This window comes from Trichomonas vaginalis, chromosome IV, assembly GCF_026262505.1.
Source record: "Trichomonas vaginalis G3 chromosome IV, whole genome shotgun sequence".
Lineage (NCBI taxonomy): Eukaryota > Parabasalia > Trichomonadida > Trichomonadidae > Trichomonas > Trichomonas vaginalis.
In genome coordinates, this window is record NC_067206.1 from 5,151,881 (window position 1) to 5,178,852 (window position 26,972).

The following is a 26,972-nucleotide window of genomic DNA, read 5'->3' on the forward strand; positions in this document are numbered from 1 at the left end:
AAGTCGAAGATCAGGAAAGCTCTTATCGACATACTCAAAGACATCAAAGGGGATTATGTCTTCGTTGACCTCTTTGGTGGTTCTCTCTATATCTCTCATCTGTTGCATATTATGTTCCCAAAAGCAACGATCATAGCTAACGACTATGATAACTACGTTGATAGACTGAAACACATTCATGACACGAATGAAATACTTAAGGAACTTAAGGAGAGAATAAATGTTAAGCCAGATGAGAAAATTCCTACTGATCAGAAAGAGATCGTCAGAGAAGTTATAAGTAAAGCTCCATACATAGACTGGGATACATTATGTTCACGTCTTCTCTATTCTGGAGCATACAAATACTATGATCTTGACACATTAATGAAGAAAGTGTTATACCTCAGATATACTAACTTATTTGGTGAAAACATAGATGACTATCTTGAAGGTTTAACTATTGTTCATAAAGATTGGAGAATACTCTTCAATGAGTATAAAGATCTTCCCAATGTTTTCTTTATATGTGATCCTCCATACTTCCATACTTATTCTATACAGTATGGAGATGAATGGACTCTTAAAGATACTGTAGAAACCTTTGATGTCCTTAATTATCCATCTATTTACTTCAGTAGTGATAAATCTTATACAGAAGAACTTTTAGAGATATTGACAAAAAGATATGGAGAGAAGTTTTCTATGAGAAAGCATGTTATAGATAGAGGTTTAATTAATCCTAACACTCAGAAAAAAATGAAGTAATATATGTCACTTTTTCTGTTAATGGAGAAGAGAAAGATCAAGAAGATAATAGTTGATGAGGGAACTGAAGAAGCGACGACATTCATCTTTGACGACGGAAAGCTCACATTCGTTGTCGATAAAAATGGACAACACTTACACAAAAGAAAGAGACCAAGAAAATTTTTAGATCTCCCAAAAGCTAGGAAACCAAAGGAACCATTTCCAGTACCAGCCGTCCAAGAACCAGAGAGACTTTTGATACCAAAACCTGTGGTTGACAAATATGATCCAGATCAGTTCTTCCCAAAAATACCAAAGTTAGAATAAAAACTCCTTTATTTCTTTAGTATTATATAATAAGTCTATTAGTAAGCTCTGTTCTCGTTCTGTTCTGGTATTTTGACGTCTTTTCATGGTCTCGCATAATAAGATCATGAACTTTTTCTTGAGATACTCGAAGAGCTGAGGTAAGTTATCATATTCTGGATATGTAGGAAGCATCCCTGCTATCGTAAGTGTTGTATCAATAAGGATTGGACTTATATCGGAAAAGTCGAGATCTGGAGTAGAATAAGAAGGTAAGTCTCTTACATGTAGGTAGTCATTATATGCTTTACGCATGAGACTGAGTTTCTGGAGCACAACTATGAGACTTTGGTTCTGACGTTCAAGTTTGCTTAAAGTTCTCTCCAAGCTTCTGTAATAAACGTCAACCTCTGTAAGAGCAGATATTTTTGCATTGATCTCGGAGATCTTTTCTTGAACTTCACCAAGTTTGACCTTAACTGACGTTTGAGCTCCCATCATGTTTTCATCAAGGTCATTCTCTATGTCATCAATGATATCTTCCCATGAAGTCATGTTTTCATCATTGATCTTAACGTGAACACTCATGAAAAAAATGTCATGTAAAGTATAAATGTCAGATTTTTACTCTTGAGCTTCTTCTCTCTGGATTGACTCGTCTGTAGGGCTTAATGTGCCATCACGTTCGACCAGAAGGTTCTGCTCAGGTCTGTCAAGGAGCTGTCTGTAGGTCGTGAAGGTTTCAACGAGTCCTTGGTAAGGAGTTTGGAGATCAACATCGACCCATGGGTGTTTGCGTAAGAAAGCAGCAAGGCTTTCACGCTTGGAGTCAATGACATCTTTCTTATTGGTTAATCCTTCTTCAAAGCTTAGGATTACTCCTGCAGTTGATTCAAGTCTTTGGATCTGGCGTCTGGAAACCTTGGTGAGTTGTCTTATCCTCTCGTTTCCAAATACATGCAGGAGATATGCAGAAATTACTTCATTAAGTTCGATTAAACAAATTGGATGAAGATCAGTCATGGCTTTTGTAAAGCTCTTTTGTAAAGCTGTCTTTTGTAAAGCAACTTTTGTAAGACTCTTTGTAAAGCTTTTTGTAAAGCAATCTTTTGTAAAGCAGACTTTTGTAAAGCAATCTTTTGTCAAGACGTCTTTTGTAAAGCAGACTTTTGTAAAGCAATCTTTTGTCAAGACGTCTTTTGTAAAGCAAAAGTATTCAATTTTGTGAGAAAATGCTTTTGTAAAGCAGTCTTTTGTAAAGCTGTCTTTTGTCAAGACGTCTTTTGTAAAGCTGTCTTTTGTAAAGCTGTCTTTTGTAAAGCTGTCTTTTGTAAAGCTGTCTTTTGTAAAGCTGTCTTTTGTAAAGCTGTCTTTTGTAAAGCTGTCTTTTGTAAAGCTGTCTTTTTAAAGCTGTCTTTTGTAAAGCTGTCTTTTGTAAAGCTGTCTTTTGTAAAGCTGTCTTTTGTAAAGCAGTCTTTTGTAAAGACATAACCGACGACCGAATGTCCCAAGATGGTACAACACCAGCTCCAGCATCACCAACACTAGATATGATGGCAATGATGATGCAGATGATGCAACAGCAAACCCAGCTTATACAGCAAATGCAGGAAAAGAAAACTTTCAATAAACCTGCAAAGAACTCACAAGATCTTGAAGCTGGACTCAATGCTCTCAGGAACGACTACAAGAGAGAGCAGATGACGTTTAGGAAGAAGGGTGATGAAGATTATGAGAATGATCCGATCGAGGAAGACGAGATCAAGTCCACTGCATCCACAAAGACCCTCCAGGATGAAAGAGATGATGAGGGATTCCTTACCAAGTCTCAAAGACTCTTTGTCCTTGAGTTCTTCACGATCTCTGCCTTGAGATCTATGAGGAATTGGAAGGGTCGCGTTCCAAGTGGCTCAAACAAGCGCGAACTACTCATGACCGCAGTACCGCTCACTAAGACAAAAGTCCAGCTCATGGACTTTATCCTTTCCGCTTGTCCCGACGAGATCTAAGATCTGATCAGAGTAAAAACTTACATTTATGAGCTAAGCTCAGTAATAATTAGTTGTTTATTCTTTCTTCTCATACTTCTGTGCAAGGTTTCCACGGAAGAACTCAAGCAACATTTGGATCTTTCCAAGCTTTCGACCTTCTTTTTCGAGGTCATCCTGGTAAGTTCGGAATGCGTCAACGTGTGAGCTCGCATAGAATGCAGCAACAACAACCTCTTCTGCACCTTCTTTGCTGTCAAGTGGCATGAACTCGAATCCTTCCATTCGACCAAATAAAAGTGACAAAAATGTCAATGAGACCCACTCGTTGCATAGATGCTAAACCTGGTCCGAAGATGCAAAAGTTCTTCAGAACACTCATGTCTGACCAGAGGGAGTACGGTCATGAAGAGGTCATACAGATCTTCGATCAGTGTGTACCAAAGCCTGAGAATCCAGACGAACTCTTCATGTAAATTTACTTGCTTCAATGGAGAGATGAGAGACCAGGTATGAAACTCAGACCAATAAAATCTTTCCAGGTTTCTGCAATTACCTAGAACAAGCATGCCAGATCAAATGGTCTGACACCATCTTCCTCCAAAAATAAACTTTATCGTTTATAACACTTCAGGATCTACATCTATTTCTTCTGCTTCATCCTCAATGTCGATCTCTTCGACAGGTTTGATAGCAGCTTTGAGTAAGTTCTTACCCATTGTCTTAAGTTCAACTGGGTTATATTCTTTGTCTTTACTCTTTGTTGATTTCGTGAGATCTACATATAAACAATAACTTTTAGTCTTGTCAAGGTTTATTCTCGCTGAGAAATGGTCAGGAATGTTTATAGCTATCTTTTCAAACTTGAGTAAATTAGCTAAACCTTCATTTGTGTATTTCTGCTTATCGACAAAGATCATGATCGGACTTGCACTATAACCATACTTTCCTTGACGTAATGTTTGTGGTAAGCATATAAGTAGTCTCTTTGCTGTTTTATTTTGCTTCTTCACTTCATCTACAAACTGTTGGATCTTAAAGAACTTCAAATGATGTTCAGACATCTTTATATACCCGATAAAAAGTTCAGATAAAAAAATAATTAGCTATATTTTTATTAGTGCATAAATGAGTCTTTCTTTGAGATTTTCTGATGAAGATCTAACTTTGGTAAGATCTTTAAAAGATGATGAAAACATTCTTTCTGTCATTGATGAAGAAAAGAAATACTTCAGTAATGATGTAAAAATAGAGCTACTCATTCATACTGAGAAACAGTTTGTGATCGTGATCTTGAGTTAAGCAGCTCTGAACCAAGCGAATACAGTCATAAATGGTGGTAAGAAGTCTTGACCTTTTCCTGTTGCATCTGTGATTCCAGCTACTGTGTGAGTATGGTTTCCTGCAGATCCGCAGAAAATACCTGTACTAACATCTCTAGGGTCATCTGTGATATCATATCTATTCATACCTTGTCTATCAGAACCTGCTGCAAGATTTGTATAACCTCTTTTTGTCATTGAATGTGAATGCTCTCCATTAGTAGATGTTGTTGCACTGAACCTATGGGAGTGTGGTGGAAGGTTTTCAACTCTGATAGTCTTTGAACCACCAAAGTCCATTGATGAGTTAGAACAGTAAAGAAACTGATCAACAATCGGTTGCCAAACACCTCCATAAAGGGTTTGCGGGCTTGTTGAGCTCATTGATGTAAATATAGAACCAATTGGATACATCATGTCAAACATGTTAGAAGGTCTATAAGTATAATCTACTGTGGTGACATCGTTCAAATAAAACTCAAACGTATCTCCAGGATGAATAGTTAAGTTTGTTCCATCTTTTTTGTGGAACACAAGTTCAATAGATTTACCATGACTCAATGTATAGTAACTTGGACCTTTTTCTGATGGACCAATGTTATAATTTATAAATATTGCAACTTTACCCATATCAATTACCAAAGCTAACTGTAATGCTTTCAGGTATTCCATTGTTTACAGATGCATTAGAGATCTTTGAGATCTGTTCATTAACATAAGTTTTGTCTGCTTTGTTGTCTAACAGAACTGGTAACTCATGTGCTTTAAAGTTGTTATAACTCATAGACATATTATATGCAGTACCATTCAAATTTTGCAAGGTCTCTGTTAAACTCATATGAGGATCTTCTTGTGGAGCACTTGAGCCTAAAGTATAGTTCAAGATAATGTCATCAGCTCTTATTTTCTTGATTTGAACTGGTTGGTCATTATCAGCTCCTATTTTATTGATTATAACAGGTTTGTCTTCTCTTGAACGAATTGATTTAACTGTCAAAGGTTCAGTGAACTCATTATTTTTCAAAGGAATCAATGTTGTATTGATGTTTTCACCATTAATATATACTTCTTTTGCATCAATACCAGATGGGAATGAAACTCTTTCATTAACTTTAACTGTTGTACCATCACCTGGGTACATATCTTTCTCTGGACCTTTGATTGTCTTAAGTATGACAGACTGTGATAAAGTATATTCTTTAGATGCAACTTTACGTATCTCTTCGTCAACATAACTTTTGTCAGCTTTGTCTGCAATCTTAAGTGCAGTTCTTCCTCCATTATTTTTGTTCTCCTCAACTTTCTTCGCTAATTCAGCAAGAATGAGATAAAGATAATCAGTAAGGTCATCAGTACCAGACATAGTAATATTATTGTTCTTTCTTGATGTATTAGCAACTTTCACTAAGGTCACAAAATCAGGGTACAAAGTACTTAACGTAGAAATGATTGTTTTTGGTCCAGGATCTTTCTCTTCTTTATCATTAGCATCACGTGCCATTAGAATTGGTTCCAAAGGTCCAGTCACATCAAAACTCTCAAGTTCCATATAACCTTCATTTCTGAATCTTTCTATATGAGTTATCTTCTGGAAACTTGTTTTAGTCTTTTCAACTAAATTTTTTATTCCATCCACAAAACCTCCTTTATGATTTGGACCAAGATTACCCAGAGTGTCAAGAACAGTATCTATACCTTCTTGACTTTCAACAAAAGCCCAAAGAGCATTTATTTGACTCTGGAGTGATATCCATGAGGCTGCAGTAGCTCCACGTTTGCTATGGCAAAGATGAATGATAAAGGGTTGAACTTAAGACCAGATTCTTTATCTTTGACAATTTCAACGAAGTCATTGATATTTTTCTTCAAGTATTCCTTAGTCAGAAGAACTCCATCGCCAGCTATACCAGTTGCTTTTGTCTTTCCTTTAACATCAAATGTGATTGGTTTCTTCAATAAAATAACTTCTGGTGTTGTACTGATGCTATCATTAGTGGAGAAAAATTCTCCGACATGACTTGCTAAGTATTCTTTCGTCAATAATGTTCCATCACCAACAATACCAGTTGCTTTTGGACCATCTTCTGTGAATGTCAATGGTTTCTTTAACATAACTTTATCTAAGTATATTGCAATACCACTATTTTGTACTTGTTCATGACCTAATATATAAGCAAATGCTGCGTTTAAAGCATTATACAATGTATCTTCTTTAAATGTTAATTGACTGTTTTCAATCATTGGTATATTGAACAGTGTAGACCTTGGGTCAAAATGAACTCCATGGTCAATCGATAATAACCGTTTAACATGATATATTATAGTCTCTAATGCTTCATTAATATTTACCTCACGAGTTTCTTGCAAACCATTACTCGCCATACATGAAAACATATAATCTCTATCAGTTGTGAAGAATGGAGCATCTAAGTAATTATTCTCTACTTTTGTCACACGATTCTGTAACGCTTGAAGGTATTGATTTAAGTCTGTTTCAACAATTGTACCATCTGGTTGCTCGATAGGTAATATACCAGGACCGATGGTAATGTCTTCATCAGCACCTTCTTTATGTATGACTAAAGCATTATCAGTAATTCTGAGAGTATATTCTTTATATTGAAGTACGCTAGACTTATAACATTCATATGCATATGGAACAACACTCATTCTTTTACTACATATAAAAATGATGTATTATCTACAATCGACTGATCCTAATAACTACGGGACAATACAGTTTCAAGCAGATCCTAACATGGGGCATCCAAGTAAGATAAAGATGAGAGTAAAAAGTGTCAGTACTATGGCGAACTTTATTGTTTGTGACGAAACAGATTATTTTGTCTTACAGTTAGACGAAGATGGAGAAGAAAAGGTGTGTACATTTAAGTCAGCTCTTTCATTTGATATGGATACTATTGTATCAAAACTACAAGAGATTGTAACAAAACAGTTTGATTATTATAACAAGAAAAAAGGTCAACATAATGTAACAGTTTCACTGAGTGCTACGAATCAACTTATATTTACGTCACAGGACAAAGGACATAAAGTCTATTTAAAAGATGCTTCACATAGAGCAAATCTTATTTTAGGTGCATATGGAATAGAACTACCTATTGTACATAATTATTATCTACAAATGCCAAAACCACCTATGCTCAACTTCGGGTATCAGTTATACCTTCGTTCATCAATGTCTGTCATCTCTGGGTTCAATAATATTGACCAAGTTGATGATCGAAGAAAGATCATGTACAGATCTACATGTTATAACATCAATGAGTTCTGGATATCTGGTAAACCACTTATATGTAAGGAATCCTCACCATGGATAGATGCATTTCCATGGGAACTAACTAATGTTACGTTTACCTTAGTTGACTTCCAAGATCAGCCTGTTCGATTATTGTCACCAATGTTTATGGTGATAGAGATTAAACCAGATAAGCCAGAAGTTAGAGAAACCAATGATGTCAGTGATGATGATACAGAATCTTCGTACGATTATGATTACGATGACGATTAAAAAAAATAACGTATATTTTTTTATCGGTTATAAATGTCTTTGTTCAGTACCTTTAAAGGACTTGTTAATAAACTTCCCCCAGATGTCAAGAGAGGTATGTTTGATATGTTTGGAGCCAAACTGCCTAAGAAAGAAAAAGATATTACCAATAAATTAGCTCTGATCTTAAAGAATCAAGGATTACTTACAGGAAGTGCAGAAGAAGCTATCAAGAATGCTAAGAGCTTCTATGATGACTACAATGGTATCATGAATGTTCCAGCTTCAAATTCCCCAGTTGCTTTAGATCACGATCAGAGATCTCATAATAGAGCGTTAATGGAGATGCAACCAATATACTCAGACCCTCCACCAAAGATTGATGAGAGCGAATTAGCATACAAAGAAATACAGAATGCCTTTTACGTTGTTAAGAACATTAATGGTCAAAAACTTCCTGATGAGAAATGGTTAGACCCAATAACTAAAGCAGGAGAAAGATTCATTATGTTTAACATTGACCAATACAGTCCAAGAGGAAAAGATTACTTCAACAAGATGTTTCCAAGAGTTATGGCAAAGTTCATTGGACAGATAGACCTTTTCAAACAGAAGTGGACATTCTATTACGACTTTGATGAGAAGAGAAACATTTTGCGTCATTTGAACATCAATACAATGGGATCATTAGTTCATCAGTTACTTAATGAAGCTCCAATAGCAGAAGTACAAGAATTAGCATCTAAAGTCCTTGAATCAAACTATGACTTCTTCCTTTGTAGTATTCCTTCGTTAAGGAAGATCGAGATCTTTGACTATACAGCTTATTCAGATGTTGATGCTTCTGCTTTGAGAAAAGGAACGTACACACCATATAAACTCACAGCTGAAGAACAAGTTATGTTAGATACGATGAGAGCAGCAGGTCAAGAAACGATCGCACTCAAGATCATCAAACAAAACCATTCAAAGAAGAGAAACAGGTCACGTAATGGTCAGCTTTGGACATGGACATGCAAATTACCTATTAACTTAGAGAGGTATCAGATCTTCAACGAACTTAATGCAGAGACAGCAAAGAAGATGATGAAAGATTCATGTTTCATCTACGCTTGTATTCAAGCTGGTGTTGACGAAGCAACAATTAATCATATGAGGGAAATCATTCGTGTCAAAGATTTTCCAATGTCAAAGATTAAGGTTATTGCCAAAGAAACAGGAATAAGGTTCCATGTCATCAAATACAACGAGAAGTATTCAAATCATTCATATACTTATGAACCAGATGAAGAACCAAAGATGACAGTAGAACTTTTATTAATGTATGACCACTACATGTTGAACGAAAAGCTTCCAATAAGTTCAATGTTCATCAAGAACTATGAAGATGTTTGTAAGTTGTGCAAGGATTGGACTTTAGAGAAGAAGATGTTAGTTAACAGAAGATATGAAACAAGGTATGCAATTAACTCAAAGTTAGTTACACCACTTGCAAAAGTCATTGAACTCTTGTTTGCTAACAATTATTTCGAACCAATTAGAACAGGAGAACTTTGCACATACTTCACAACGATGTATAATGAGAACCTTGAAGAAATGATTGACCTCACATACAATGAGCGTTATTGCGCAAGGATGAAGAAAGATTGGAGTTCAGAGACGAAGAAAGACATGAAGTTCCCAAGAGAACATGTTTTCTTTGCTGACTTCGAAGCATCAACTGATGGAAACATTCACAAAGCATACAACATTTGTTTCATGGAAGATGACGATGATGGTTATACATCAATTTGGGGAAGTGACTGTGCGTCAAAATTCCTCGAAGCTTTACCAGATAAGAGTTTAGTTTATTTCCACAACTTATCGTACGATGTCACTTTTCTCATGTCTCAGTTAGAAGAGATTACAGGAACTCCAATCATCAAAGGTTCACAAACGATGCAGATACAAGGAAAGTACAAAGGAAAACTTCTCTGCTTCAAAGACTCTTATGCAATCATCTCAACTAAGTTGGAAAGATTCCCTGAAATGTTTCACCTCACTAGTGGTGAAAAAGAAGTTTTCCCATATAATTACTACACGGAAGAGTTAGTTAATACAACTAAAGTTGGTAACATCGATGATGCCATGAATCATGTCAAAGATATTGAAGCTTTTAATGAGAACATTGAGAAGATTGAAGATTGCAAGATTGATGATGAACACTTTGACATGGAAGTTTATTCGTCATTCTATTGCGGTCAAGATGTACGCATTTTACGAGATGGCTTTCTTAAGTTCCGCAATGACCTCATGACTGAGTTTGAAATAGATGCTTATGATTATGTTTCAATAAGTTCTATCTCAAACAAACTCTTTGAGAAGAGAGTATATTGGAAGAACGGTAATCTCTTTGATCTTGCAGGAAAACCTCGTGAATATATTTCCAAGTGTATTCAAGGAGGAAGATGCATGCTAGCTGAGAACAAGAAGCAATACAATGAAGGAGAACTCATCACTGACTTCGATGCTGTATCATTGTATCCATCAGCAATTGCTAGACTTTACTGTTTAGAAGGAATTCCAAAAGTTATGACAGAAGAGATGAAGAGCAGTGAATACTTGTTGGAGCATCTCTTTGATGATGACCAAGCTGAACCAACAAAGGAAAAGTTCATCTCAGGATTTTACTGTCAGATCGAGATCTTGTCGATCGGTAAGAACTCAGCATTCCCATTGATTGTCGTCAATCCTGACATCAACCCTGACTTACATGTTGCCAGAAGTTCCAATACATGCTGCAAGATGTTCGTAGACCACATTACGCTTCAAGATCTGATCAAGTTCCAAGAGATCTCATGCAAAGTCATTGATGGATACTATTATGATGGAAAAAGGGACATGACAATAAGGAATGAAGTTAAGAAGCTCTTCGAATTACGTGCTAAGTATAAGAAGGAAGGTAATCCGATACAAGAGATCATCAAACTTCTTTTGAACAGTATCTATGGTAAGACGATATTAAAGCCCATTGACAAAAAGATTCGTTTCATCAAGGACAATAAGCTCACTGACTATATCATTAAGAACTATAATGACATACAGACAATAGAGTTCATCCCCGATTCCGAACTTTCATGTGTAAAGTCATTTAAACCTATCGTTCGTCACTTTAACTATTGTCCATTAGGTGTTTCAATCCTTTCTATGTCCAAACGAATCATGAATGAAGTATTCTTCACAGCAGAAGATTTGGGCTTGAAGTTGTTCTATCAGGATACAGATAGTTTACACTTGTATGAGAAGGACTTAGATAAGTTAGCAGAAGAATACAAGAGAAGGTATAACAGAGAACTCATTGGAAAAGCACTGGGTCAATTTCATTCAGACTTTGCAGAGATTACTGCAGGACATATGTCTAAGGCACAAAGATCTATATTCGTTGGAAAGAAGACTTACCTCGACGAATTAACCAATGACCTCAAGGAAATTGCTTTCCACTGTCGAATGAAGGGAATCACACAGGACGTAATTGCACTTACTGCAAACCAAATGTTCCCAGATGCGATACAAGTACATTATGACGAGAAGAAAGGTTTGTTCTTCCCTGAGAAAGTTGGGGAAAAATATAGCATCGTGGAATTGTACAAATCTCTTTATGAAGGTGATGAGATAACCTTTGACTTGTGCATTGGTTCGAAACCATGCTTCAACAAAAATAAGGACTTCACTATTTCAACGAAGTCATCTTTTGAACGTAAGTTAAAGTTCTAAACACTTACTTATTATTTTTCTTAGCTTCTTCCTCTTCTCTCAATTTCTTTGCAATCATTCGTGGATTCTTTGCGCGTCCAGCTGCTAATGCAGCTAATTGTTTCTCTGTGAGTTTACGCTTTGGTTTAGCTGGTTTCTCTTCTTGTGTTTGTTCTTTTGGTTTGAGTTCATTAAGTATTTCTTCACGAAGTTCATTCTTGAGTGCTTCTCTGTCGAAAGTATTCTCAGTCATTTTGTTAGGAGTAAAAAATTTTATTAGGATAGAAATGACGTCAAAACTTTCACCAAGTGAAAAGCAATCAATCATATTGAATGAAGCTAAAGGAATACAACATCCATTATATTATGTTTGTCATATGAAGAATGGTTCAGTTCAAGTTAGAAAGAGAAAGGCACCATTGAATTCACCAGCTCCTGCCCCAGCTCCTGTTGTTCAAGAAGCTCCTAAAGTTGATGAGAAGAAAGAAGAAGAACAAGCATATACTAATAAAATGTTGTTAGAGATGATGACAAAGATATTAGAACGTAACAGTGTAGTTAATGAACCAAACATGGACCCAATTGAACGTGAGAAGGAAACTAAAGAGAATCAAGAATATGTTCAATCAATGGAAGAGAAAAGAATACACTTCGATGATGAACCAGAGCCTGAACCAGAACCTCCTAAACCTCAGCCACAAATAAGACGAATAATCCCAAGAATAAGAAGATTGTAAATTTTTTATAGCTGAGAAAGATGTTGAACGATAACCTCAATACATACAGTATTGCTGATTCCATCAGACAAGTAAGATATTATTTCGATCAAGTTGATGGGGCAGTTCCTATTGGAGATACTAACCATAGATATGTCCCAACAAAAGTGCCAGCTATGCCGACAAATACTATTGATAACGGTTATATTACATTTAACATATCACCACCTGGTGAGAACATGATTGACTTATATAATACGTTCATTAGTGGTTATGTCGATGGTGAGTGCATAATTACAACAGAAACTGAACCAGCTGATGAAAAAGTTCCTAAATATGATGGTGAAGTATATAAAGAAAGAGCTGTTGAGACAGCTCCTACAGGATCAAATGTTACAGCAATTAAAGCAATTGATACTAAATATGCTGGTGGCAAATCATGTGCACATCTTCCAGCAATTTGGTTGGGATACATTGATTCATTCTATGCTGTTGAATCATATCAATTAATCGCTAATGGTAAAAGTGTTTATACACAAGATAATGCTAGAGAAGAAGGTTACATTACTTCTACTGCATCTACAACAGAAGCTATTAAGAAAGTTGATGTATTTAGTAAGGCTAGACATAAAGATGTTTTCAATAGATGTGATACAGTTCGTTCTGGACAGATTATTGAGTTCAATAAACCAATTAGTGGTGCAACTACATTAAAGTTCCACATACCAATCAAGATTGACCTAAGAAGATTCCTAATACTTAATAACATTAGATTCCTTCCAGCGTTTGCTGGTAACTTACAACTTAAGGTTAAGTTCAGTATTGCTGGTATGGTTTGGACACCATTAAGTTATCAGGATATTCTACCATTACCGAACATGCAAGCCAATGTTACAAGCTATATTCCAATCACTAATCACTTCACTCCTATCTATGAAGGTATCAAAGTTATTGATACTGTAACTTGGAATGCCGATAAGAGTACGATATCATTTGGTACCAAGTTTATTAAGTTCACTAAGAAGAATGCAAACTTCTTTGAAATGATTACATACTGTAACTCATTCTCTTTGGACCCTAACATCTATAGTGATTTGGTGACAAGATATTCGGCAAAGACTCTAAACTTCCCAATCAAAAGAATTGACTGCATTACTATGGATGGTTCAATGGCTAAAGGTGAAGGAACTCCTTGTACATTCACGGCAGCATTTACTCCATTATATGTGAACACCATTTATACACTATTTAAGAAAACACCTAATTATAACACTACCTATGAAAATCCATTGTTTGAACAAATTCAATTGAACTGTGGAGCATATGGTAACATACCCGCTGAGGCTCAAGCATCTAATGATCCAATCTTCTATGAGATGCAGGCAAATGCCACTAACAATAATAACGATACTGTTGGCTTCAACTATGATGTCATGAGGTCTATCACAACCACATCAGTCCCTCAATTTGGAATCGAGTCAAATGACTTAGGTCATTACCTATGTGGATTCCCTTGCGAAACTGATTATACATTCCAACAGGGTCAGTTATCTAATTCACCTATTACATATAAGCTTACAGTTAAGCCAACAGCAGAGTCTATTAAATATACTGAGAAACCAGTGTTATGCTTCTTACGTCACGTTTGCCTCTCCATACAGATTAAACAGGTGGACCACCTATCGTACTTCTCGACGATTATGATTTATCAGCCCCTGCTAGTGAATAAAGGTTAGTTTACATATGAACGTTTATTTTTACACATATATGCGTACATATGCGCGCCCGTATGGTGTCAGTTTTCTGTCACTTTTTTCATTGTGTCGGTGACTGTAGCTGTAGGCTACAGGCGACGCACAATGTATACTGTACTTTCACATGCATCAGAATATCGTAATATTGCCAAATATCTTATTATATGCTTCAGATAACAGTAATTGTTGAAATCTACACACAAAACCAATGAGATTAAGAATGATATTCAGTGCATTTTATTCAATAGTCATGAAAAATCATTAAAAACAACTATGGCTATTTTTGTCTTTTTTGAACTTTTGGTACTTCACGCCAGTAAAATGAAATAAAATACTTTTTACAAAAGTTTTTGACCAATGGAATCTTCTAAATTAAAGAAGTATGATGATTTCATCGAAGCATATAATAACCTCTACCACATCCAGTCAGATGAATCTGTGGAAGAATCTTTTAATCTGATAACAACAATTTTAATTTCGAAGTATCAATTGGATCTATATGCTCTTATTATGAGTCTTTTCGTAGCAGTCAAGTGCAATTACCGCTCAGCCAAGCTTTACGCCAAAATTCTCAACCAAATTTGCGCAAAATATTCAATTACTTCTTTACCATTTAAATCTTTAAAAACAGAAGCATTAAGTGTCAATTTAAATATTAATTCCAGTGATATAATTCAATTTGAATTAGACACCAAGCGCTTTCCAAAAGAAAATGAAATCGGTTTCATAATTATGCATGATAAAATAGATAAGTTCAAGACATTTGTTGCAGAAAAGTCAATTAAAAAGATCAGAATCTCTATTCCTTGCCATTTTGAAATGTTGTCTATTGAAGCTTGCTGCTACTATGGATCTGTCAACATTTTTTCTTTCCTTGTTTCGAGCATGAATATTCCAATTTCAGAAAAATGTCTAGAACTTGCATTTATTGGTGGAAATACAGATATCATCAATGAGTGCATGAAAAGTCGAAAGGTAGACTATAATTGCTATTACAACATTATCCAATCACATAACGACAGTTTTCTTGATTTTGTTTTTGAAAGAAATCTCTTTGAACCAAAAAATATAAATTCCAAAACGTTAATTCAATCACAAAATTTGAAATTTGTTTTTCTTCAGTTCAAGAAAAATAAAAATTCAATTATTCCATGATGCGCAGCATTTCCACAAACTCTTGAAATCCTCAAAACAGAAAAGCTTGATTTTAATACTACTGAAATATACACAACAAAGAATTTATTACATTATGCAGCTGAGTACAAAAATATTGAATATTGCAAATATTTGTTGGAAAATACGGAAATCGATGTTAATGCACAGGATGGTAAAAAGAGAACAGCTCTTTATCATGCAATTAAAAGCAATTGCTTGGAAATAGCAATTATGCTTATTTCTCATGGTGCAAGTATTACAATTCCTTCTAGGTACTCTTTGACTCCTTTAAATAAAACAGTGAAAAATAATTATAAGGAATTGGTCGAATTACTTCAAAAGAATCTTCCAAAGCCAAATACATATAAATTCTATCAGACTCCTCTTCAAACAGCAATTAAAAAGAATGATTTAGAAATGGCAAATTTTCTTATTTCACTTGGCGCTGATGTTAACGAAATATGTAGATCTGATGATTCTACAGCTCTAATAAAAGCTGTTGAAGGAGATAATAAAGAAATTGTTGAATATCTTCTTTCACAAGGTGCTGATGCTAATATAAAAAGTAAATATAAGACTACTCTTTCAGCTGCAGCAAGTAAAGAGAATTTAGAAATTATTAAAATTCTGGTTGATCATGGTGCTGACATGAATCAGATAGGTCACGAAGCTCCTCTCCATATTGCTGCAAGAATTGGCAATGATGTGTTAGTAGATTTTTTAATTTCACATGGTGCAGATGTTAATGTATTGGATGAAAATGGAGAATTCTCCTCTTCATGTAGCCATCATGAATGAAAACAATGATATGATAAAAAAGCTGATTTTACTCGGAGCTGATGTGAATAGAAAGAATTTTTTCAATAACACACCTCTTCACGAAATTGCTAGAGATGACAAAAATTTAGATTTAGTAAAGTTTCTTATTGAACATGGCGCTAATGTTAATGCAACTGATGATGATGAAGGATCTACTCCGCTTCATATTGCGGCCACAAATGGTTGCAAGAAAATGATTCGCCTGTTGATATCACATGGAGTAGATATCAATTCGAAAGATAGGGATGGCAAAACATGTCTTCATTGGGCAGCTATTAATAACAAGAAAGCCATGGCAGAATTTCTCATTTCTCTGGGCGCAAATGTCAATGCAAAGGATAGCGAAGGCTTAACTCCACTTCATTTGGCTACAATGAATAATAGCACAAAAGTTGCAAAATGTCTTATTGCTCACGGTGCTGACATCAAAGCTAAAAATGATTATGGAAAAACACCTCTGTTTTGTTCCAGAAAATTCAAGAGACCTAAAATGGCTGATATCCTCATAGAAAATGGGGCAAAAAAGAGAGGTAAATCTAAAAAATAGTTTAAAAAATTATTCGCAATTTGGCCAGGGCTTGCCTTAAAAAAAGTAAACATTTGCTTTAGAAATCTTCTGAATCTTATTTATAGCAATAAAAAACAATTATATCTTCAAACAGAAGATATTATCACTTAGGAATAAATTAACAGAAAATATCTTCAAACACAATCTTTAGATACAATAAGATACATTAATTCTTTACCCTATGCATAGTGAGAAATACCCTATTTCTTGAATTCAACTCCTCTGTTCACTTTTTTATTTGCCTTATAAAGAACAGAGGTGTTAAGATAGTCTGTAGCATTAATGTTAGATCGTTGAAACCAAAGTTCTTGCACTTTTGAATTGCAATCAAAAAGTGTAAGAATGATGATAATTTTATTCTATTCACAAAATGATAATTTCTATCGGAAAAATAATCGCTGAGTTTCTTTTATAACATGACTTTCCTTCATTCTCTTTTGCATTAACATCAGCATCATGTGAAATATGACGTTCAATTGTAGATGCATTAAATAAATTACAGGAATAATGAGAAGAATTATATGCAGAATTATCTTTAATATTCTCTTCAGCATCATGGGTGATTAATAAGTCTGCAATATCTCAATAGAGATGTTATGTTGCCGCATGAAGTGCTGTTCTTCCATTAATATTTATTGAATTGAGATTCACACAATCTTTAGATACAATAAGTTACATTGATTCTTTACAATTGTTCCTTGCAGTATAGTGAGAAATTCATTGTTTATTTCTTGAATTCAACTCCTCTGTTCACTTTTTTATTTGCCTTATAAAGAACAGAGGTGTTAAGATAGTCTGTAGCATTAATGTTAGATCGTTGAAACCAAAGTTCTTGCACTTTTGAATTGCAATCAAAAAGTGTAAGAATGATGATAATTTTATTCTATTCACAAAATCTTTGGTCCAAAATTGAATACTTTACTCTAACTCGTTCTCTAAATTTTGTTGTTACAACATCTTTTAAGATCATATTTAAAGAGATCAAGGATGCTATTACTTGATTCCAATGTTAAAAGAATATAAGATCATGTAATAAATTTTGAAAGGTGACAGTAATTAATTTGACGATAGAAGAATTCAGGAAAATTTCAAATTTTCATGATTAAACTTAAAAAATTCGTTACATGAATCATTCCAATTTTTTAAAAACTCCTTTTTAAAAACCGATTAAATATATTTCACAATATTTTTTCCCTAATTTTTATGGCTTCCGTGCCTCAAGCGCCTAACACTACTCTGTTTCAAGCTGTATGTGACTCTGCCAAACTTGCGTCTGAATTATCCGATCAGCTTGAATTACAACTTAAAGAACAAAAATTAATGCACTCCCTTAAAAGAAATACTTTTCCAGCTCTTAAAGAACTTTATACCTCAAATAAAGTTCTCAGGACAAAGTATGATTCTGTGTTAACAAAATTAAATGATTTGTCTGAAAATTTCAAAACCAATAACAATAATGTTACAGACATTCAAGAAACCATTTGTGATCGTAAAACTGGCATGAATGCCCTTCAATCAACTGTTGACAAACTTAAAACTAAAATGGATACCCTTCAAAAAAATGATGATGAGCTCAAAACTAAAATGGATACCCTTCAAAAAAATGATGATGAGCTTAAAACTAAAATGGATACCCTTCAAACAACTGTTGAAGATTTTAGGGCATTATTTATTAAATATTTCAAAGCTATTGAAGATTCGTATAGGATAGGCTATGATCTTAGTGATAGAATACAACACAGGCTATCACTTTACAAACCTAAATTAGATCCCCCACCACAGTCTGAACAAGACAACTCTGCTGTCCATCCCAATGATCAATCAAGAAACTAATGCCTTTTGGCAGGATCACTTGTCATAATTAAAATTTAACTAAAAACCCTTTATTTTGGCAGTACTTTTTATTAGATATGAATGTTTCTTCTCCAGAAGGACTACAAAAATTAACATTTTTTTTTCATGACTCTGACTCAATGAATACTGAAAGCAAAAAGATGAACATATAACCAATTGAAGAAGTGGCTCTAAAAGTAAAAAAAAGTTCTGGACAAATAATTGATATGAAATGTAGCACCATCAAATGAGAAAAAATTTGGCACCATTCTTGACATCCAAATTAAATATTTAATATGTATCATATTAATGATATAAAGCTTTTCTTCCTATTTTGAGTTTTAAAATATGAAATATGAAATAAAATGAGATTCAAAATAGCAGTTTATTCAAAGATATGGAGGACAACAGCCTTACACACATATTAAATGCATATGAGTGTGTCTATTTTATTGTAATCTGAATTTGTGTACAAAGATTATCGACAATCTGGTACTCACTTTCGGAGCTATTGCTTGTAACTTTGTAGGTACTAATAATTAGGGATAAATTACAATGAATTTCATTATCTTCCCTCAAAAGCGCTCCTAAGTACTATATGCAGATACATGAAAAAATTTCCCTAAATTTCGATGCATAAAAAACGTGACAAATAAAATAAATTTTGAATGAGTCTCCTTGAAACGCTTTTTACCGACCACCCTCGGGAAATAAGCGAAACAAATATCAAGGAGATAGTTCAGGATTTGAGTCAGGATAAGGACATTAGTACTTGTTTAACTGATTTAGCTTCAGTTTCAAAGAAATTTTCAAGTTTAATAGCCAACCAAGCTTTGCCAATATTATTTCAAATGTTGCAAGACAGTGATAAATACAAACAATTCACAACGCAAATATTAACAATTATTCTTGACATTTTGAATGGAGAATCAGCTCCATCAAATTGCCTCAATGTTCTTGAACAAAAGAATTCGATTACTATACTTCTCCAATACACAAATTCAACTTCTCCACAAAATCGAATTTTAGTTTTAAGAATTCTGTCTCAGCTTGCAATGCATCAGCTAGAACTACTTCAGAGCGTTTTGATATCTACAGAAGATCATCTTCCTAGCTTATTATCTCTGATTCACGATAAAAATAAAATAATTCTCCAAGAATTTCTCGATTTCGTTTGCGTTTCTATAGAAAATAACCCGAATTTCCAACAGATAGTTGCATTTAACATCTTAGATTCACTCGTTTCGTTACTCAGACAAGGAAATGACAAAACATTTTCAGCATTGATCGCTATTCTACGGAATAACTCAATTTCACAAACAATGTTCTACTCAAGTGGCTACATCGATGCTGTGGCTCCTTATGTGAGGTCTAAAACCTCTTCTTCACTTTCATTTCTCAGATCTCTTTTCCAAGACGAAAGTTTTCCAAAGCACCAGAAAAATCTCTTATCTACAACTTTCTTTGCAGCTCTGCTCGAAGTTTCTATCGATGATTTAAGGTTTTTGGAAATTTTATCTCTTGCAACGCATAATTCTAAAGAACTCACCGACAAAGTTACAGAGAAAGGGACACTATTGGAAATAGTACAAAAAATGTTCGATAATCTTGCAGACGAACACTTAAAATTTGTTCAAGATTTTGATGGAAAAAGTGACATTTGTAAACTCATTTCAGAAAATTTTTCAAAAATCAATGACGATAATTTATCAAATATTTTGAGGATTTGTGAAGTTTTAGACATTTATGATAATGATTGCAGGTTAGTTTTTTCCAAAAAAGACGAAAAAGGAGAATCATTTTTAAATAAAATTCTGCAGATGCTGGAAGGACCAAATATGTCAACAATATTAGTGTTCCTAGCTGTGGAATGTTGGGAATGCAACTCTGCTTGTTACAATTTCTTCGATGATTCAACAAAAATCGGAAATACTTACAAATACTTGGAAATTGTTTGTGCAGCAGAGAATATTTCGATGAATTCATTATCCCTGTTCTCTTCTTACATGATTTTGGCTTCTTTGATGCAGTTTTCTGATAATTACATTCCAAATGTTGTTTCTTTGATATCAAAGGAATCATTGATATCAAAAATTGTTCAACTAAGAACAACTGTTGAAAATGAATTCAAAGATAATGAAATCGCTCATTATTTAATACAAATTTCTTTTAACTTTGTTGGAGATTCACCAAAAATAGAAGAAGAACAAAAAATTATTGATCCAAACGAAAAATTACAAGAAGAACCAGAAGAAATCAAAGAAATTAAACCAAATCAAGAAAATTTGAATCCAAAAACTGAAGAAAAACAAGAAATTCTTAATACAAAAAGTGAAATAAAACCAATAAATTTGAATCCAAAAAGTGAAGTGAAAGAAGAAGAAACGAAAGAAGATATTAATAAAGAAAATGAAGAAGAAACAGATTCCAATTTATATCGAAAGTTTATTATAGAAAAAAGTAAGAGACAAGAAGCAGAAAAACGATGTGAAGACTTACAGAACCAAATAAAATACAACACAGATGAAGAATCAAAGAGAATTCAGTCAATTCAAAACACTTTTTCATCAGAATTGGAAAAGAAACAGAATCTAATCCAGAAATTGGAATCACAAATAGACACAATCACAATAAACTCACAGAAAGAAATATCAGACCTCAAAAAGAAACAAATGCAGTTGGAAAACCAAAATCTCCAAGAAATGTCAAAAATAAAAAGTTCTCAAAATTCAGAAATTTTGAAAAAATGTTCTGAATTGAAAGAAGAAGTGAACAAAGTCAGGAGTGAAATAGAACTATTTGAGAGCAGCAACAAAGCATTGCTGGACTCCAAACTCGATGAACTTTCCGAGATGAGGAAATTCAATATCCAAATTCAAGAAGAAAACAAAAACTTGAAATTCAAAATTTCCCAACTAGAAAGACAACAAAATTTCAATGAAACAGAACAAAAACGATTGAATAAAAAGATAAATGAGCTGCAAAACGAAAAAGAATCAATAGAATCGAAATGTACTGATTTCCAACAAGAGTTATTAGTAATAAGAAACTCATTTAGATCAGGAGATCATCAGAACTTGTTGTCTGTAATTGATTCCCAAAGAACAACAATTGTTTCAATGACTTCTACAATAGAGACACAAAAATCTTTGATTTACGATTTGAAACAACAATATGAAGATTACAACTCTTCCAAATCACAGATCTCTACAAGAATACATGAATTAGAAACAGCAATTAAAACAGAAAAATCTGAAAAGAAAAAATTGGAAAATTTATTAGCTCAACAAAAAGAAGAAACTCAAATTTTGAATGAAACCGTCAAAATTTTGACACCTCAACGCGATGCAGCAGTTGTTGATGCAGAAGAATGCCAAGTAAAGATCAGGAGATTAGAGATACAAATCAAATCATTGATATCAGAAAACGAAGAACTTAAAAAACAAATTGGAAAAGATTATGAAAAAGACATCATAATAATAAATGGAGAAAATACAAATAACAACAATGAAAATAGTTTGGAAATACAACATTTGTTATCTGTTATTTCTGAAAAAGAAAAACAAATAGAAATGATTAAATCTGATTTCGAAAATCAAATGAAAGAAATGAAGAAAGATCAACAAAATAATTCTGTTTTGAGTTTTGATTTCGAAAAAGAAAAACTCAGAGAAGAATATGAAAAACAAATTTCAAATTCAAATTCAAAATTTTCAAAGAAAATTGAAAATTTGACAAATAAATTTGAAGAAGAAAAATCTCTTCATAAAACAGAATTAAACACATTGAACATCAAATACCAGAATGAAATAAATTCTCTTAAGAACAAAACCGAATTAGAAATCATCAATTTAAAGAACAAATATGAAACAGAAATTGATCAGTTGGATAATGAAAATACAAATCTAAAAACATTGTTGAAAAACATGAAGAAAGAGTTGGATATGAGTAATTCAGAAAGAGAAACTAAATTAAATCAATTAATTTTGATTTACAAACAAAATGAAGAAAAAATTAAAAAAGATTTCCAACAAAAATCAGAAAATTTGTTGGATAAGTTCACAAACTTCGTTAATAGAGTGAATGAAAGATTAATACAAATGAATTTACCTGTTTTATCCCAAAATGTTGAAAATTTGAAGAAATTACTCAAAAATAATGAAAAAATTTCAATTTCTGATACAATTTTATCTCTTAGAAGACAGATTTCGCAGATAAAATCAGAAGTTTCCCAAAATATTTTGGAAATTAAGTCAGAAATTTCGAAATCTCGAAACGGTTTGAGAGAAAGAATCGTTTTCATTCTGAAACTGATGTATAAATACAAGAACCAGATTGTTTCGCTCAAGAAATCAATTGAAGAAAAGAATTCTATTATTTATGAATTATCTCATCAAAACAACACCTTGAATATGACAATAAACCAATTGTCATCACAAAACAACTCAATGAATGCAACAATCCATAACTTATCTGTTTCTTTGAACCAAGAAAATGAAAAATCTCAAAAATTTTCTCAAAATTCTCAAAAAATTTCGGAAAAAATTTCAGAGAAAGAAAAGGAAATTGAAGAATTAAAGAGAAAATTACAGGAATACGAGAAAGAACTAACAGAATCTCGTAACAAATTATCAGAAACAGAGAAAAATTTCGAAAATCAAAAATCCGAATTTAATTTGACAATGAAATCCCAACTTTTAGAGTCAAACAACAAGTATGAGTTGATCATTAATAACTACAAATCCAAAATTGAAGAATACGAGAAAATTTTCCAGATAATGAAATCAAAAATCGAAGATTACGAGAAAAACATTTCAAATTCATATGAAGAGATTTCTAAATACAAGAGCCAAATAGAGGAATCGAATTCCAAACTTGATGAATGCGAGAAACAGTTGAAATTGTTTAGTTCTTCAGACAAACATCGAATAAATGTTTTGCAGCAAGAATTGGAATCAAAGACACAAAGATTGAAAGAAATAACACAGTTGTCAATACAACAAAACCAGAAATTGACTGAATCAATGAACAGAATAACTGATCTCGAGAAATCAAGAGAAAACAATGATGATCTTAAACGAAGAATTGAGATTTTGGAGAATCAAGCTGATGTGTTTAGAGCAAATGAAAGAAGACTGCAAAGAAGAATCTCTGAACTAAAGGATAAACTCGTGAACACATCGAAATACGAGGAAATGTATTCTGAATTGGAAAAGAAATTTAAAGAATCACAAGAAATGGCAAAATCTGCCATAAAACGGTTGACAATAGAAATGGACAGAAAATCATTGGAAGAAGCAACACAAAGTCCAAGTTTGGAGGAGATGGAATCATTGAGACAGAGTTTGTCTGAGAAAGAAATGAAAATCAAGGATTTAGAGAAAATTATTTCGGAACAAAATTCGAAAGTTGATGAAAATGATGAAAATTTGATTGAAGTTTTTGATATCGCAAAGTTTGAAGATTTGAGTGACAGCGAGTTTAGAAAGAAAGCTTTGACAATTATTGGAAAGCTGTGGCTTGAAAAAGTTTCTAAATCTCAATCAAAGTAATTCTTATTTTTATATTATTTTTATTAATTTGTTTTTTTCAAAGATATAAAATTATTTTTGTAAGTTATTTCAAATTACAAAACGTAACTTCTTTATATTTGTTAGATTCTATAGTTTTAAATATGAGTGTATGTTCTTTGGCAGTTCTATTTCTAAACACATTATAAATTTAAAGGACAGAACTTTGGCTAATCTCCTTATTTTTCTTCATACATAATATCATATTAGTAATCTAATCTTATATTCAAAATATGTTTCACTTTTTCTGAGAAGCTTTATGCCGATAAAAAGTGTGAATACATATTTGAATAAGTTCTGATACTTTTTTCAGGCTTATTTTATAAGTCAGTAAAAATATCAAACCTATAAAAATATGATGCTTGAGATTATGAAGAATTATTAATGTTTACTAACGAAATGAAATAATGAAAAAGTATATTTCTTTTAAGAAGACTTTTATTGATAAATACAAATTCTGATTGGCATTTATCATTTGAAAGGTGAATCAATTTGTTTGTAAATAGTTCTTTTGGACTATTAGGGCTTGTATTTCTTCTAAATGTACTTGGAGCCGAATTGTCAATATAACATTCATCAACTATTAATTCTTCATGACTACCAGCATGTTGATATATCAAATATGTACCTGCTGGAGTAGTATTGTTAATGAAAGAAGACCTTTTGATAGTAAATGTATTACATCCATGATAAATAATTCCCCATGCTGATTTTTGCTTTTTATTATTTATAAAATTACTCGAATATATTGATGCGTTATATTGAAAATATAGGATATCGAATTCACCTGTACATATGTTATTTACTACAGTTGAATAATTAAAGATCGTGATACCATTTTCTTCTGTCATCTCTAAAAATCCAACAGGATCTTCTAAAACTTTATTTGACGAGAAATTTGTTGATGAAACTAATATATGACCATCTTCTGCTTGAATTACTCTTCCACCAACACTTTCATTTCCAACATTAAAAAGGGAACTTTCTATAATATAGTTTAAGTTATTTTTGCCAACTTTTGAATACAAAAAATGTCCATATTTCCTACTTTGGCATTTTGTACAACAGAATCGTCTCTGAACAATTGAGCTATTACTTCCAATTTTGTAGAAAATGCAACTCCCATTTTCTCCTGAAGTGCAATTACAAAAAGAACAGCTATTATGTAGAAAGAATGAGTTGGAAATAGGGTTAAAATTGATGACATGATTATTGTCATCAAAAAAACTACAGTCTTCTAAGAAATATTGACCTTTTCCTGAAGTTAGAATACAGTTCCGGCAATTTTTGGCATCGCTACCCTGAAAGTGATTGTGATAATAACTCTTCCATAGAAGGTCATCTACAGAAGCCGATTTTTAATATTGACTTCACATCACATCATTTAAAATCTTTGTCATGTAACGTGAAATTTTGACTTTACAATTTTTTTTGATTTTGATTTTGATTGTTATTCAAAACAATGTGATTGCATCAAAGTGTATCAGCAAATCACTTTATAAAATTCCTAGTCTTAGATGAGGAATTAAATTTCAATTAGCTTTTATTCAATCGTACTACTTGCAAAAGTTCGGAAATACAACATTTGTTATCTGTTATTTCTGAAAAAGAAAAACAAATAGAAATGATTAAATCTGATTTCGAAAATCAAATGAAAGAAATGAAGAAAGATCAACAAAATAATTCTGTTTTGAGTTTTGATTTCGAAAAAGAAAAACTCAGAGAAGAATATGAAAAACAAATTTCAAATTCAAATTCAAAATTTTCAAAGAAAATTGAAAATTTGACAAATAAATTTGAAGAAGAAAAATCTCTTCATAAAACAGAATTAAACACATTGAACATCAAATACCAGAATGAAATAAATTCTCTTAAGAACAAAACCGAATTAGAAATCATCAATTTAAAGAACAAATATGAAACAGAAATTGATCAGTTATTGATATCGCAAAGTTTGAAGATTTGAGTGACAGCGAATTTAGAAAGAAAGCTTTGACAATTATTGGAAAGTTGTGGCTTGAAAAAGTTTCTAAATCTCAATCAAAGTAATTCTTATTTTTTATATTAATTTTTTTCCCCAAAGATATAAGTTATTTCAAATTACAATTTTTTAATCTAATTATTAAGTTTCCATAGTTTCGAATATTAGAAATTCTAAAATAAACTCAAAATTTCTCAATTTGATGGTATGATGATTTGACATCACTTTTCAATTTTTGGTCCTCGACTCCAAATAATTTGGTAAGTTCCTCTTTGAATGATGTAAATTCGGCTTCAAGATTGTCTTCTATTGATTTTTGAGCTGCTATGAGTTGATTGCCTAGAGATTCTTTCATATTTTTGAATTGCTCATCGTATATTTTTTCATTTCTTTGACTTTTTCTTCGTTTAATCTTTTCATTTCTTCGACTTGATTATCGTTTAGCTCTTTCAATGATCGGAATGCATATTCATTTTGTAGTTTATTTAACTTCGCTTGAATAACAGAGTTATAAAAAACATTTTTTTCTGATTCAGAAAAAGAATTGTAACAACAAATTGCTTTAACAACTGCATGACATGCTTTACTTAGTTCATTATAGTTGATATCGCCACTTTCTGGAATTATGATACAAATTCTTGAAGTTGTCAAGTATTCAAAACTTTTACTCAGCATAAAAGATTCACTAAATTGAAATTCATCCTTATGGGCTGCATTGATTGCTTTGATATAATCTTCAACTGTTGAAGTTAGTTGAATGTTTCCGCTATTGTAATTATCTGGGAATGGGGTATTTGCATCGAATAACTCATCATCTTCAGCTAAAATCTGGCAGATGTACATATAAGTACAGCGCTTCGACATTTAATGAAATGAAAAACTGAATATTTCAAATAATTGAATATTTATAAACGGTTAACATCTGATCTTTTTCTTCCTTTCTAAAAACATATTATTAAAGTAGAAATAGAACAAATCAACAAATTTG

The 26,972-nt window shown here is 32.7% G+C and overlaps 21 protein-coding genes across 21 annotated transcripts, besides 1 other annotated feature; 12 read left to right on the forward strand and 9 right to left on the reverse strand.

Annotated features, from left to right (window-relative positions):
* Positions 1-14,072: part of a mobile genetic element that runs on past the window's edge.
* Positions 1,361-1,623, reverse strand: TVAGG3_0033570 (uncharacterized protein; the record flags this gene model as incomplete). Its single annotated transcript, XM_051220522.1, has 1 exon — positions 1,361-1,623. A coding segment is annotated over one exon (263 nt), but the record flags the coding sequence as incomplete, so codon positions are not given.
* Positions 1,660-2,058, reverse strand: TVAGG3_0033580 (uncharacterized protein; the record flags this gene model as incomplete). The annotated part of the gene is made up of 1 exon (XM_001294867.2): positions 1,660-2,058. The coding sequence occupies one exon, from the start codon at positions 2,056-2,058 to the stop codon at positions 1,660-1,662; it is 399 nt and encodes a 132-aa protein (XP_001294868.2).
* On the forward strand, positions 2,538-3,044 carry TVAGG3_0033590 (uncharacterized protein; the record flags this gene model as incomplete). Its single annotated transcript, XM_001282274.2, has 1 exon — positions 2,538-3,044. The coding sequence occupies one exon, from the start codon at positions 2,538-2,540 to the stop codon at positions 3,042-3,044; it is 507 nt and encodes a 168-aa protein (XP_001282275.2).
* Positions 3,102-3,308, reverse strand: TVAGG3_0033600 (uncharacterized protein; the record flags this gene model as incomplete). The annotated part of the gene is made up of 1 exon (XM_051220523.1): positions 3,102-3,308. One exon carries the CDS (start codon positions 3,306-3,308, stop codon positions 3,102-3,104), a length of 207 nt encoding a protein of 68 aa, XP_051105509.1.
* TVAGG3_0033610 (uncharacterized protein) lies at positions 3,332-3,499 on the forward strand (the record flags this gene model as incomplete). The annotated part of the gene is made up of 1 exon (XM_051220524.1): positions 3,332-3,499. The coding sequence occupies one exon, from the start codon at positions 3,332-3,334 to the stop codon at positions 3,497-3,499; it is 168 nt and encodes a 55-aa protein (XP_051105510.1).
* Positions 3,644-4,087, reverse strand: TVAGG3_0033620 (uncharacterized protein; the record flags this gene model as incomplete). Its single annotated transcript, XM_051220525.1, has 1 exon — positions 3,644-4,087. One exon carries the CDS (start codon positions 4,085-4,087, stop codon positions 3,644-3,646), a length of 444 nt encoding a protein of 147 aa, XP_051105511.1.
* TVAGG3_0033630 (ATP binding) lies at positions 4,485-4,975 on the reverse strand (the record flags this gene model as incomplete). Its single annotated transcript, XM_051220526.1, has 1 exon — positions 4,485-4,975. A coding segment is annotated over one exon (491 nt), but the record flags the coding sequence as incomplete, so codon positions are not given.
* On the reverse strand, positions 5,445-5,894 carry TVAGG3_0033640 (uncharacterized protein; the record flags this gene model as incomplete). Its single annotated transcript, XM_051220527.1, has 1 exon — positions 5,445-5,894. A coding segment is annotated over one exon (450 nt), but the record flags the coding sequence as incomplete, so codon positions are not given.
* Positions 6,278-7,015, reverse strand: TVAGG3_0033650 (keratin-associated protein family; the record flags this gene model as incomplete). Its single annotated transcript, XM_051220528.1, has 1 exon — positions 6,278-7,015. A coding segment is annotated over one exon (738 nt), but the record flags the coding sequence as incomplete, so codon positions are not given.
* Positions 7,128-7,877, forward strand: TVAGG3_0033660 (uncharacterized protein; the record flags this gene model as incomplete). Its single annotated transcript, XM_051220529.1, has 1 exon — positions 7,128-7,877. The coding sequence occupies one exon, from the start codon at positions 7,128-7,130 to the stop codon at positions 7,875-7,877; it is 750 nt and encodes a 249-aa protein (XP_051105515.1).
* TVAGG3_0033670 (organellar and viral DNA polymerase type B) lies at positions 8,127-11,609 on the forward strand (the record flags this gene model as incomplete). The annotated part of the gene is made up of 1 exon (XM_001303519.2): positions 8,127-11,609. One exon carries the CDS (start codon positions 8,127-8,129, stop codon positions 11,607-11,609), a length of 3,483 nt encoding a protein of 1,160 aa, XP_001303520.2.
* On the reverse strand, positions 11,614-11,841 carry TVAGG3_0033680 (uncharacterized protein; the record flags this gene model as incomplete). Its single annotated transcript, XM_001303518.2, has 1 exon — positions 11,614-11,841. One exon carries the CDS (start codon positions 11,839-11,841, stop codon positions 11,614-11,616), a length of 228 nt encoding a protein of 75 aa, XP_001303519.2.
* Positions 11,876-12,325, forward strand: TVAGG3_0033690 (uncharacterized protein; the record flags this gene model as incomplete). Its single annotated transcript, XM_001303517.1, has 1 exon — positions 11,876-12,325. The coding sequence occupies one exon, from the start codon at positions 11,876-11,878 to the stop codon at positions 12,323-12,325; it is 450 nt and encodes a 149-aa protein (XP_001303518.1).
* Positions 14,073-14,415: 343 nt separating the features above from the next.
* Positions 14,416-15,213, forward strand: TVAGG3_0033710 (spectrin binding; the record flags this gene model as incomplete). Its single annotated transcript, XM_001303516.1, has 1 exon — positions 14,416-15,213. The coding sequence occupies one exon, from the start codon at positions 14,416-14,418 to the stop codon at positions 15,211-15,213; it is 798 nt and encodes a 265-aa protein (XP_001303517.1).
* Positions 15,214-15,444: 231 nt separating this feature from the next.
* Positions 15,445-16,011, forward strand: TVAGG3_0033720 (spectrin binding; the record flags this gene model as incomplete). The annotated part of the gene is made up of 1 exon (XM_001303515.1): positions 15,445-16,011. The coding sequence occupies one exon, from the start codon at positions 15,445-15,447 to the stop codon at positions 16,009-16,011; it is 567 nt and encodes a 188-aa protein (XP_001303516.1).
* A 10-nt stretch (positions 16,012-16,021) lies between these two features.
* Positions 16,022-16,579, forward strand: TVAGG3_0033730 (ankyrin repeat-containing protein DDB G0279043 family; the record flags this gene model as incomplete). The annotated part of the gene is made up of 1 exon (XM_001303514.1): positions 16,022-16,579. One exon carries the CDS (start codon positions 16,022-16,024, stop codon positions 16,577-16,579), a length of 558 nt encoding a protein of 185 aa, XP_001303515.1.
* A 1,224-nt stretch (positions 16,580-17,803) lies between these two features.
* TVAGG3_0033740 (uncharacterized protein) lies at positions 17,804-18,433 on the forward strand (the record flags this gene model as incomplete). The annotated part of the gene is made up of 1 exon (XM_001303513.1): positions 17,804-18,433. One exon carries the CDS (start codon positions 17,804-17,806, stop codon positions 18,431-18,433), a length of 630 nt encoding a protein of 209 aa, XP_001303514.1.
* An 851-nt stretch (positions 18,434-19,284) lies between these two features.
* On the forward strand, positions 19,285-21,289 carry TVAGG3_0033750 (A-type inclusion protein-related family; the record flags this gene model as incomplete). The annotated part of the gene is made up of 1 exon (XM_001303512.2): positions 19,285-21,289. A coding segment is annotated over one exon (2,005 nt), but the record flags the coding sequence as incomplete, so codon positions are not given.
* A 1,826-nt stretch (positions 21,290-23,115) lies between these two features.
* Positions 23,116-23,985, forward strand: TVAGG3_0033760 (tropomyosin family; the record flags this gene model as incomplete). The annotated part of the gene is made up of 1 exon (XM_001303511.2): positions 23,116-23,985. One exon carries the CDS (start codon positions 23,116-23,118, stop codon positions 23,983-23,985), a length of 870 nt encoding a protein of 289 aa, XP_001303512.2.
* A 1,645-nt stretch (positions 23,986-25,630) lies between these two features.
* On the forward strand, positions 25,631-25,969 carry TVAGG3_0033770 (uncharacterized protein; the record flags this gene model as incomplete). Its single annotated transcript, XM_001303510.1, has 1 exon — positions 25,655-25,969. One exon carries the CDS (start codon positions 25,655-25,657, stop codon positions 25,967-25,969), a length of 315 nt encoding a protein of 104 aa, XP_001303511.1.
* Positions 25,970-26,335: 366 nt separating this feature from the next.
* TVAGG3_0033780 (uncharacterized protein) lies at positions 26,336-26,848 on the reverse strand (the record flags this gene model as incomplete). Its single annotated transcript, XM_001303509.1, has 1 exon — positions 26,336-26,848. One exon carries the CDS (start codon positions 26,846-26,848, stop codon positions 26,336-26,338), a length of 513 nt encoding a protein of 170 aa, XP_001303510.1.
* Between the last annotated feature and the right edge of the window lie 124 nt (positions 26,849-26,972).